Here is a 12467-nt window from a genome sequence, read left to right as displayed (position 1 = left end):
GACGTTCATGCAGGTTTCAGTTATCTCTGTGCTCTGGTGGCAAATTTCTGCTAGTACCTCTGTGAGCTCAGGGAATGATTCCCACACATTCCATGCAGTTACCTTTCCACGCCCATTAAACGCTGAAGAAGCGTCACACCCTGTTAGTGCATGAAACATGGGGAGGGCTTTAGATTTCTCAGGGCCAAGAGCTGTGGCTATATCATGTGCAGAGATAAATCGCATGTTCTTGCCTGTCCCAAATTGTAACCATATCATCACTGAAAGCTTCTGGGATGCTGTAACTGCAAGCACGACATCTGTGTCTACAGTTTGTATGAGGACCTTACTATGCCCTCTCTGTGTTGCATCAGCAGCATGTAGGACCATCCGACCATCTGCCTCTTCCTGAGTGCACGGGGAGAGTGATTCTAGATCAGTGCGTGGTGGAGCAGTAAGAACCTCTGTATCAAGTGTGACAACTAGCTCCTTGCGCTGGTCTTCAAATTTAATTGTTTCATTGGAAAGGAAGCTGAAGAGTTCACGCTTGTTTTCATCAACTCGAAGAAAGTTCTGCCACTGTCCAGGAATTGCAACTGAGGTATCTACTCGTCGGCGAACCCCCTTGCCACGCTCTTCACGGGTCATGCTCTTAAGGCTGTCGGGTAGGTAACGGTCCCACACCAGATCAAGTCGGGTTGCAGATTTGTACTGTGAGAAAACAAATGGGATGAAGACCTTTTCGGCATATTCGCTAAATGTTTTGACTGTGCCAACATCGGGCTTTAGCTTTTGAACAATTACTGCCCCGTCAAGTATGACACATGTCACCTCTGGCATCTGTGTGCTTGATGGTGAAAGTTCCTCTAAGCAGTCCAAAAGGTCGCTCTTTGTACCAGGTCGAAGCTTCCCATCCTTGGACAGAGATGGAGGGAAAGATTGATTTTCATGACGGAAAAATTCATCCAGGTTTCCCTCGCGGGTTTGACAGGCAATATAGAGGCGAGAAAACAGTTGAACATCACTCTTCAATGAGGCTACCTTGTGTTTATCTGTCAGCTGGTCTGTTACTGATGAGCTGCCAAACAGAGGTAACTTTTTGCGCGGGACGACATCATTCAAAGGCTTTGAGCGTTCAATCAGCCTCTCTTGCACAAATGACTCCAGAGCCTCCTTTCCCACTTTCTGCACGTCTTTCACACTTTGTATGACTGATGCACTTGCTATATCCTTTGTGTCAAGGACCAAAAGGTCAGCGGTTTCTTCAAGAAATGGATTACCTAGCTCCTCGATAACTGATACAAGTGATCTGACATGTTTGTCAAAGGTCATCTGGGTGCTTTTATTCTGATCATGATGCAGTGATGGCGCTTTGCTTTCATGTTGCTCCTGTGCAGTCTCAAACTCATCAATCACCCTTGAGACCTGTGGACCTGCAACCATCCATCTTTGCAGAGCATGGGCATTGTCCAGCAGACCCACAGCTCCTCCATCTCCCTTGATACCATTTTGATATCTGTTCTAATTATGGAGATATTCATCAAAATAGGTCTTGTATGACGGCCATCTTGGATTTCAAGATGGCCGCCATATGGGGTGAAATTGGGGATGCCCCCTGGACTAAAACTCTCTTTTCGGGTATTCTAGCCATGTGCCAAGTTTCATGCTTTTAAGGGAAAAGGCACAATCGATCCGAATTTTTTAGCTAAGCCGCCCAGCTATTAACCTTCATTCAAAAAATGAAAAATAAAAACCAGAGGTTGATGAGATGGCGTTTGGCTTTGCAGGAGTTCAACTTGGAAATTGAGCATGTAAAGGGCAGGGACAATGTCATTGCTGATGCTTTGTCCAGAGTGATCTAACTTTGGAAATTTCTGTAGGTTGTTTGGAAGTTTTGTTGCTTTATTTTGGGAAATATTAATTATCGTTGCTCACGGGAATTGATGATTTGGGGGTAAGTTTTACTTTTGTTTGTTAAAAGAGTTTTTGCCTGCAAAGAAAGTTTGAACATAGTGAAAACTTTCTTCCTTGAGGGGGGAGGGAGTGTTACGGATTCGTCACTTCCGTTGTTGTGGTTTTCATCCACTGTAAACATTTTTGATTCCATGTACTATTATTGTTGTCGTTTAAGGGAGATAGAGGTTACTATTTTCAAAAGGTAAAAAAGTCAGTTTTAAATGAAACCGGAACCGGACGACGAAGGGGAAGAAGAAGAGGAGGAGGAGGAGAAGAAGGCGGAGCGAGTGAGTCGGAGAAGAAAGCCGAGTTGCTTCGGGGTCTGGAGTGAGCGATTGTCGAACGAGAGTCACGAGTGAACTTGGGTTTCCCAGGAAAGGGATTCCTGCGACAGAGTTGTTATCGCTGTGACAGAGCAACCTGCCTGTCAGGTTTTGCGGTTGATTCCGAGGAGAATCATCGTATTGCCGTTACGCCTCGAATGAGCCGTCATCCATTTTGACTCGCGCGCTTTGCGCTTCGCTCAAGTTTTTTCGCCTCGCTTTAATCATTGTCACCGCATTCAGACGTGGATCTGGTGGGTGTGTGTGACGTGGCTTTTGAGTGGAAAATCTGCGGTTCGCCGATTGGGAGCCGTGAAACGTCCATACCCGACGGTGTGATTTCCCAGTCGCCTGGAGGGCGCCTTTGGATTTCCCAGTCGCCTTGAGGGCGCCTTTGCGCAGCTTTGGCCGCGTGACTGTGACTGTCATCCGAACGGGATTCTGGTCTCGATTGGACATGGTTCTGACAATCGCTGGAGCGGATCGACTTTGGCTGGAAGCCGGACTAAACTTTGGCTTGAAGCCGGGAATAGAGACATTGGGAATGTTCTTCTTTTTGCTCACTTGGAGCACAGTGAGTTATGTTGTACGAACCTGATAGTACCATCATCGGAAATATATATTGGTTGTACAATTGATTACTATTGTTTTTGTGTTGTTATTCTTGTGTGACCTTAATACAATATTTGTCTGTTGGTAACAATTGGTGTGGTTTCACCATCGATCTTTGACACAGAATAACACATCTTTCTGCCGTGACTCCTCTCGGGGCTCGGAGGTACAACGTGACCGGGGTTTGGGGAGGAGCACGTAATCGTAATCAATCATTTCAGCACAAAATTAGCATCATGCTTGGGTAGGAAGAGAACTAAAAACAAATAAGAAATAAATGTTTCAAATGGTAATTAATCCACTTTGAGAGAAAGGGAATTTGTAGCAGGGAATCGCTCTTTCACTGCGGATCAATTACTATTCAAGTTATTTCCTTCTTATTTGGCCTGCCAAAAGAAGGCAGGAGGGTGGGACATGCTAAAGCTATGATGCTTTCATTTCAATATGCAATGTTTTGACAAATCGCTCCCCTCATCTCTAATCCTTCCCAGGGAAAGTCTCATTTATTGAACTGTTATATACACAACTCACAATAAGTTAGGGATATTGGCAGGTTCTTTGGTGTGCTTGATTTTGTGTATTAATTATGTTGAAAAAAGTTGTTGGTCCTAATTCTATGGTTATTAGTGAGTGTGAAAAAACACAGCATTCTTGATTTAAATACCATAACCCCAACCCCTATAAAAAAAATAAACTCACCCCCACAATATCCCTAACTTATTGTTCGTAGTGTATTGCAAAAAATTGGTCAGATGTAATCCATAATTTTTTTATTTACTATAATCCTCTGTGTTGTATTGTTTTGTGCACCCGTCTTTTTGAGGGGCTTTTCCCCTTGTTTGAAGTAAATTGTAAGTGGTTTGACACATAATGTGGGTGGAGACACATCCATCGACACATTGACATTGTGGTGTATTTTTTTATCGTATTCTTGATTGAGGCTCGTTGAAGAGCTAGACGAGAATGGAACCGAACAAATTGGGAAAGGGGAATTTCCAACAGCAGAATGGAAGTGAGAGACTAAAGGGCAGGGGGAGAATGTGTGTGTGTTGCGCGCATGTGTGTGTTGCGTGCATGTGTGTGTTGCGCGCGCGTGTGTGTTGCGCACGTGTGTGTTGCGCGCGCGTGTGTGTTGCGCGCGCGTGTGTGTTGCGCGCGCGTGTGTGTTGCGCGCGTGTGTGTGTTGCGCTAGTGTGTGTGTTGCGCGCGTGTGTGTGTTGCGCGCGTGTGTGTGTTGCGCGCGTGTGTGTTGCGCGCGTGTGTGTGTTGCGCGCGTGTGTGTGTTGCGCGCGTGTGTGTGTTGCGCGCGTGTGTGTGTTGCGCGCGTGTGTGTGTTGCGCGCGTGTGTGTGTTGCGCGCGTGTGTGTGTTGCGCGCGTGTGTGTGTTGCGCGCGTGTGTGTGTTGCGCGTGTGTGTGTGTTGCGCGCGTGTGTGTGTTGCGCGCGTGTGTGTGTTGCGCGCGTGTGTGTGTTGCGCGTGTGTGTGTGTTGCGCGCGTGTGTGTGTTGCGCGCGTGTGTGCGTTGCGCGCGTGTGTGCGTTGCGCGCGTGTGTGCGTTGCGCGCGTGTGTGCGTTGCGCGCGTGTGTGCGTTGCGCGTGTGTGTTGCACGCGTGTGTGTGTGTGTGTGTTGCACGCGTGTGTGTGTGTGTTGCATGCGTGTGTGTGTTGCGTGCGTGCCTGCGTGCGTGTGTGCACGCATGTGTGTGTGTCAACAAGAGGATGGTTACTGTCAGACTTAGGGCACCCTAGAGATACCTGGGAAGGACGGAGCAAAGAACAGGCTGCCATTGATTCCTCTGAGTTAATGTAAGTAACTGACTGTGAAACCAATGAAACAAGCGTTACGCCGAGGAAACAAAGTGGAAAACACAAGGCGGCCATCTTGGATTTTGACGTGGCGACCCAATTTTCAATAGCGTTCTTCCTTATGCCCAGATACACCCACACACCAGATTAGAGCTTGGTACTTCGCTTATTTTTCAAGATATTCCACGTTCACAAGGTTCAGACAAAGATGGCTGCGGCCATCTTGGATTTTGACGTGGCGACCCAATTTTCAATAGCGTTCTTCCTTAATGCGTCGATACACCCACACACAAGATTAGAAGTTGGTACTTCGCTTATTTTTCAAGATATTCCGCTCACAAGACATACATGGTGGTGGCCATCTTAGATTTTGACGTGGTGACCCAATTTTCAATAGCGTTCTTCCTTATGCCTAGATACAACCACACACCAGATTGGAAGTTGGTACTTTGCTTATTTTTTAAGATATTCCGCTCACAAGGTTCAGACATACATGACGTCAGACATACATGGTGGCGGGCATCTTGGATTTTGACGTGGGTTGCACCCACACACAATTAGAATTCGGTCCTTTGCTTACGTATGGATGCACGCACGCACACACGGACGGAGGGGAAAAACCATAGTCCCCCTTTCGCTCCGCAGTGCGACGGGGGACAAAAACGTGTGAGTCGGGAGAGGTGTACAGCTGTGAGATGCGGTGCATTCGTGAGCCAGTCATGGAATGAATGTTTGGTTGGTCAGAAGATCCCAAGTCAGCGGCTGTTTGGACCAAATAGATTCAGACGACATGAAGTGACATGAATTACATAGCTTGATAAGTCACAAGATTCTTTATTTTTGTGAACTTATTGTTGTAACTTCAATCCAACATTTTTCTGGCTGTAGGTGCGACGCTGGGCATTGCAAACTGCACGGCTGCACGGCAAAGTGAGCTGTAATGAATACCACAACTATAAAGATTTATTGCACGCCATCATCGATGCAAAGAGCCACAACATGTCCTTAAATGACAATGTGGGTGTATTTGAAGGATTAATCACGAAGCTCTCTTTGCACCTCTTTTCCCACAAGGACTTGAAGAACTTCTGGCTTGGTGAGCACATCGAGACATTTGATTCTCTATTTTTCTTAAAATATTTTCCTGGAAACGGCCGTCACCTTTTATTTCCCCTCATGTAGGTGTGTGCTTGCTGCTCGCAATCCTTGACGAGCAAGCATTGGAAGCTCTACTGTTTGATCAAGTGCCTCCAAAAAACATTATTGAAGACATCCTGTCTGCAATGGAAATGATCACAGAAGGTTCTTAATCATATATTTATTTAATATCTTTTTTTTTTCACATCAATTGAAGTGTTTGATTTATGGTTGGGTGAATGTTGAATAGAATGTGGCATATGTTTTTCTTTAATATGGTTACCGCATTAACTTTACTCGCATGCTGATTTTCAAATTTATTTTATACAAACGTGCAAAAAATATTTTCGGCAGTGCGGTCGAACAAGAGATTTTCAGTCGAACAGAAATTTTGTCAAAGTTAGGTTTCTGAGAGACCTAACTAACAATACTGCATAACACCATACATCGGCGGAAGTGCTTGTGGAAGTGACATCACAGCGCCAGTAGACTGTTACTGAACCGGCACATTGGATCACGCCTCGCTGAAGCAATGAATTTTTCTGCTGGAATATAACCACATTTTTTCAAACCAGAATATGGTGAAGCAGAGCTAAAGAATGTTCAAACTGCATAAATGTTGGAAGAAGAAGGTGACTGATTGTGACAGTGTGGAGGAGAACATGGGCAGGAAGGCTTCGACTGTCGGTGCATATGCGAACATTGTGAATAAATGCCTACAGCACGGAAAGAGTGTTGCCAGGATTGGGATTTACCATGCGTTAAATTGAACAAACATGACATTGTGTACTTAATTCCTGTGCCTGAATATGGTGAACCTAGGCGTTTTAGTTGCTCTTCTAAATAATTTATGTAGAAGGGTTAGGTTGAGTTGGTGCCTGATACTTTTCAGAACGCATAATGTTCCATTTTTCTTTTGTTTGTTACAAAATACTTGGATACGCATTTTCTACAAATGTTTTCTTTCATGTCGCATCTTAATAGATCAACCTTCTTTGTTTCTCCGTTTGAACACACCAAGGCTCGGAAGTGGTCTTCTTCAAATTATTTTGTGCATTCTGAAATAATATTTGTCAACAGTATGACGGGTTCCTATATCGTGAAGCCACTCCACTGCTCTCTTCTCTGGATATTTTTTCCACATTTGGGATGCGAAGAAAGCTTCAACTGCACTTTCCTCTCTCATTTACTTGATACAGCCGTTTGCCTGACACTACGCCATCTTGTTTTCTGTACTGGTGCTGTGATTTCACATTCTCACGAAATCTCTCTTGTGATAGCCAAATGGTGGCAAAACAGTATATGGATTCGTCATCTTTATTGTTCATTTTGTCTGAAAATACAATGATATTGTTGCGGATCTCCAAACGCCGGCCTTCCCCTTATCAATGGGGGATTAATCCCCTTGTCCTTTTACTGGCCGACGTGATCCCGGGGCTATCACGTTCCTTCCGGTCGGTGTTAAATAGGGTTGTTGGTCGAATTAGTCCTATTACCTAAGTACAAACACCGGCCATGAAGCAAGGAAATAACCCCACCCGAACCACAGCGTTAGTGGACATATGCCGAGCGAAGTGAGCTGCGATTCGGGCCGTTATCAGGATCTAACCCGATTGGAGTGGTTATGATCGTGCCACGCTTACCCAATGGAGAACTCACCAAGACGGTCGAATTAGGAAAGACAGGAAAAACAGATTGGTTTATTAATTATTTACACAGGAAGAAGAGGAAGAGAAAAATAAATGTACAATGAAGAGGAAGAAGCAGATACACAGGGCAGCCTTATACAGTCTTATACTTATCCCTGGACATGGGCCCGTTCGCACTCAGACTCACTCTGACTCACTCACACGGGGTTTGTAGATGGTCGGGTTGAGGGTCCAAGGGTCCACCGCTCGTCCGGTCCCCGACTCGTACCGTGCAGGCGATGGAAGACGGCAGGGAGCTCTCCGCGTTGCGTAGGCGCGAGGCGGACAATTATATATCGGGGAAAGGTCGGTTGGCTGGCGATTATATTGCGTACGCAATAGGTGTACCGGCGCCTTCATACGCGCTCCCGGTATCGCTATGAACAATGCACCGCTCCCCCAATCATGTTACCAAAGCGCCTTCCACCAACGTCCTTCTACCCGAATGCCAAGGCTCGGCTCCCCTCAAGTCCTTCACAACGCTGCAGTCCTTCGTCAGCCCTTTGTAAAGCACAATCAATCCTTTCCAAATGCTTGCCACAGCACGTCTCTCCTCCAACTCATTCAGCAGAGGACCCCGGCTCATAACCCAACAAGCGAACTCACGTCTCATAACTCGTTCACAATGATTGCAGTTGCGTCCGTCCTCATAACTGAGGTGGGGGCCTTGTGCGAAGGGTTATATTGCCACGCCCAGCGAACCCTCTGGAATGTCCAGCCACACCCTGTCAGGCGATATCGCCTCAGCCCTGATTGGCTGGTGAGGTCTTACCGGCTCCGCACTTGACGGCTGCTTGACGTGGCCACACCCCCACCCTTGCGCTCCGGCCCCTTTTCGGGCCTTACCTCGTGGCATTTGGCTGGTTTGAGCGAGCAAGAGCAGCAAACACTGCTGGCAGCCAAAGCGTAACAAACTGCGAGGGGCAATGGGGTGCAGACAGGATAGGCGAGATGGAGTCGGTTGGAGGGAGGCTGCAAAATGGACGAACGGGGCATACTCTTATTTGTTTTACACAACGCAGATGCAACTATTGGGAATGGCCTTGTCCTAAACACATACTATGAAATAACTAACGTTCTAAGGTGACCTACGTGTTGCTTGTGGCCTAACTATGGGGTGCAACCTTTAATCTTTAATGATGTTACCTGTGTGCTGTGGGTTCTCAAAACCGCAACAATATTAAAAGCAAAATTTCAAGGAAAATTAAAGAAGAGGTATTTTTCCACTTTGATTTTCCTGGTTTTTTTTGTTTGTTTTAACAAGGCTTCAATAGCTCCTTAAGCTTCTTTTTCAATCCTTCCAATGCTTTATTTTTCTGCAACGGGTTTTTATTTATTTATAATTCCGTGAAAATCACAGGCATTATTGAACTCCATAATGCATGCAATAAATAACTACAATTGCTATCATTGCTTGGAAAATACCAAGAAAGCTCGAAGTTCTAAACCATGCAATAAGGTTCCAGCATCTGTATATCTGGAATGGCTAATTCGATTTTTATAGGGGTTGCAAGACTGATTATCCTTGCTTATGCTACAAAACCTCACAATTGTCATTATTTGTTGAGGCTGTTTTTTAATAATCCTTTTGGAATTGCATTGCTCCACCCCAACCATGTTCAACTCTCAAAATATAGGCGTTTCTGCACAACTCCACTCTTTTGTTACTATTGTATTCGTCGAACTACTTTATGGCGCAGTGTGTACCCTGGTTTGGAATAGGTACACTGTATCCCTGCGTGTCGTAAGAGGCGACTAAGAGGGTTGGCGTCAGGAAGGGCATCCGGCCATAAAAAATTGCCTCAAAAAGAGAACCATGACAATTACAACTACATATGGGCAGGGTACAGACCGAAGTGGAGATCGGTTTCTGAGGTTTGGGACATGGATTGTAGGGACAATGACAGGGAGATCAGGAGAAGTGGTGGAAGTATTGGTCAGAAGAAGAGTGGACATATGTTGTGTGCAAGAGATGAGATGGAAGGGAAGTGGTGTGAGAATGGTGAAGGGTAGGCAGGGACAGAGATACAAGTTTGTGTGGCAAGGGTGCCCAGAGGGTGTGAATGGTGTTGGTGTCCTGTTTTCTGAGGAGTTTGTAGACAGTGTGTGGTGAGTGTGACTAGAGTGAGTGATAGGTTGATGATGGTGAAAATGATGATTGGAAAGCTCTTGGTGAACGTCATCTCGGGATATGCTCCGCAGGTTGGTCGCAGCGATGAAGAGGACAAGTTCTGGTGTGCGATAGAGAAGCGGATGGAAAACGTGAAAGACGAGGAAGTTGTTGTGGTAGGAGGAGACCTAAATGGACATGTGGGAAGGAGTATGGACGGTTTTGAGGGAGTTAATGGGGGTTACGGATATGGTGTGAGAACTGGCGAAGGTGAAAGGATTTTGGAGTTTGCTGATGGAGCTGATTTGTTGATTTGTAATACTCAGTTCCAGAAAGAGGATAATGAGCTTGTCAAATACCCGTCAGGTTGGTCGACAACAACCGTTGACCACCTGATGGTGCGTAGGCGAGATAGGGGCACCTCCGGGACACAAAGGTGATCCCGGGGGAGGAGGCTGTTTCACAGCACCACTTGGTGAAAGGTGTGAGGAGAGCTCGGCGGGTGAAGTACCAACCGAGAATGAAGGTGTGGAGGTTGAAAGAGGTGTCAGTAAGGGAGGGATTAAAAGAGAGGCTGAGTATGGCAGAGGATGGTGCGATTGAGCTTGAAAGTGGTTGGATGTCAATGAAAGCTAGTCTGTTGGGAGCCGTTGGTGAGGTATGTGGATGGACAAAAGGACCACCGAGGCAATCGGAAACATGTTGGTGGGATGATGAAGTTGGACAGAGGATTGACGAGAAGAGGAGGAAGTTCAAGGAGTGGCAGAAGGCGAAGGGTACGGGAGCAGAAAAAGCAGAGCATGAAAGTTATAAGGCAGCCAAGAAGGCTGCAATGAAAGAGGTAGCAAAGGTGCAGGAGGCATGTAGGAAAATGTTCGGATAACGCTTGGATTCGGAAGAGGGTCAGAGAGCGGTATTCAGGTTTGCAAGGCAGATTTTTTTTTTTTTTTTTTTTTTTTTTTTTGGATACTGAATCGAGGCTCGTGAAAGAGCTAACATTTACTTCACAAACAAATCAGCCAGACAAACAAAATATATAAAAAGAGGGAGTGGAAAACAAGATGGGGAGAGAAGGGGAAGCACACAAACACAACATTTGAGAGCAGGGAGATGTGTGGAAGGGAGAGGGTTTGGGGGGAGGAGGTGGGGTCCAGGGGACAGAAGGTGGTATTTCAAAAAAGTGGAATTGGGGTGAAATTAGCGGGGGTAGAAAAGATCAAGATTTTGGATGGGGGAAGATAAGAGATGGTGGTGAACAGCTGTTTTAAAGACCTGGAGGGTGGAGTGGGATTGAAGAGAGTGAGGGAGTTTGGTCCAAGGTGGGAGAAAAGAGGAGTGAAGGTGAGCAGAGAGTCTTGATTTTGGCAGTTTGTCCATAAGAGGGTTGCAGGCAGATCTTGTGCGACCTGTAGGAATATTTGCGGGACAGAGCCCAGAGAGAGCTGGGGGGGGGAAAGGCCAGAGAGGAGTCGGTAGAAGATGGAAAGACCACCATCCTGCCTGCGGTGAGTGAGTGAGAGGCCCTTGGAGTTAGCTTCATCGCGGGAGATTCCAATGATTCTGAATGCTTTGGTTTCAACAGCGTGAAGACGAGCTAGGTGTGAGGCAGGAGCACCAGCCCAGAGGGGAGAGCAGTATTCCATTGAGCTGCGGATGAAAGCCTCGTATGTGGTGAGGAGCTCAGGTGTGCCAAGGAAGGACTTCGCACGACGGAGGATGCCCAGTCGGCGACTGGCTTTGGAGGCCAGATTTGAAATGTGGTTTTCCCAGGAAAGATCATGGCAGATAGTGAGACCCAAAAGCTTGAGTGACAGAACGTCTTGGAGAGGATTATTCAGAAAGTGGATGGGAGGGTTGTCCAGTGGGTCTTTTCGGAGAGACATCGTAAGAGTGTGAGATTTGTCAGGATTGAAAGACATGTTCCACTTGTTTGCCCAATCTGTGATTTTGTCCAGGTCTGCAGAGAGTGAGGAGGCAGCAGACTGCCGATCTGAGGGATGAAGAATGGAGCGACAGAGAGTAGTCATCAGCAAAGAGATACAGAGGATTTTCAAGAGAGTCAGAGAGATCATTGATGAAGACCAGAAAAAGCACAGGGCCCAGAACACTGCCTTGTGGAACTCCAGCCTGAACAGGAAGAGGAGATGAGAGAAACCCATTCAGGGCCACACGTTGACTACGACTAGAGAGGAAGTCCGCCAGCCATGCGTGGAGATTTCCATGGATACCAAAAGAGGAGAGTTTGGTGAGCAGAGCGGGGTGCCAGACCGTATCGAAGGCACGTGATATGTCAAGGGAGACTGCTCTAATTTCCTGTTTGGCATTGAGGACCTCCATCCATTGTTGAGAAAGCAGAAGCAGCATGTCCAGAGTAGAGTGTCCAGGTCTGAAACCAAATTGATGATCAGAGATCAAGCCATTGGAGAAGAGGAAAGATTTCATATCTGAAGCAATGATGGATTCCATGACTTTGCTGATAATTGGGATGCTGATAATTGGGATAGCGAAAGAGAGGTGTGATGTGATGGGGGTGAGTTGCTTGAAGGATGAAGTGGGACAAATCGTTGTGGACCCAGATGGAATTAAAGGAAGATGCAAAAGATATATGGAAATGCTGCTGAATACAGAGAATAAATGGGATGGCAACATAGAGAGTAACCCAGTTTTTGGACCGGCAGAGAAGATAACTGAGAAGCAAGTTGAAGCGATAAAAGCAATGAAGAGTAGAAAAGCGGGAGGGCCGACGGGAGTTGTGGGAGATATGTTGAAGGCAGCAGGAAGTTGGGGTGTGAAGAGAATGACAGAGATCTGTTATCTGGTGGTGAAAGAAGGCCGCATTCCAGTGGATTGGGAACT

The 12467-nt window shown here is 46.4% G+C and overlaps 1 protein-coding gene across 1 annotated transcript in view; it reads left to right on the top strand.

The window, feature by feature from the left end:
- Window positions 1–12467, top strand: part of LOC137422956 (uncharacterized) — a 243066-nt gene that overhangs the window by 100323 nt on the left and 130276 nt on the right. The window contains exons 5-6 of the mRNA XM_078773645.1: window positions 5565–5772; window positions 5859–5978. Coding sequence (XP_078629771.1) covers window positions 5565–5772; window positions 5859–5978 — 328 coding nt within the window. The remainder of the gene's footprint in view (window positions 1–5564; window positions 5773–5858; window positions 5979–12467) is intronic.

This window comes from Myxine glutinosa, chromosome 3 (genome assembly GCF_964187855.1).
Source record: "Myxine glutinosa chromosome 3, kmMyxGlut1.1, whole genome shotgun sequence".
Lineage (NCBI taxonomy): Eukaryota > Metazoa > Chordata > Myxini > Myxiniformes > Myxinidae > Myxine > Myxine glutinosa.
Note: the sequence above shows the minus strand (reverse complement) of the source record. Positions and strands in the feature narration are given on the sequence as shown.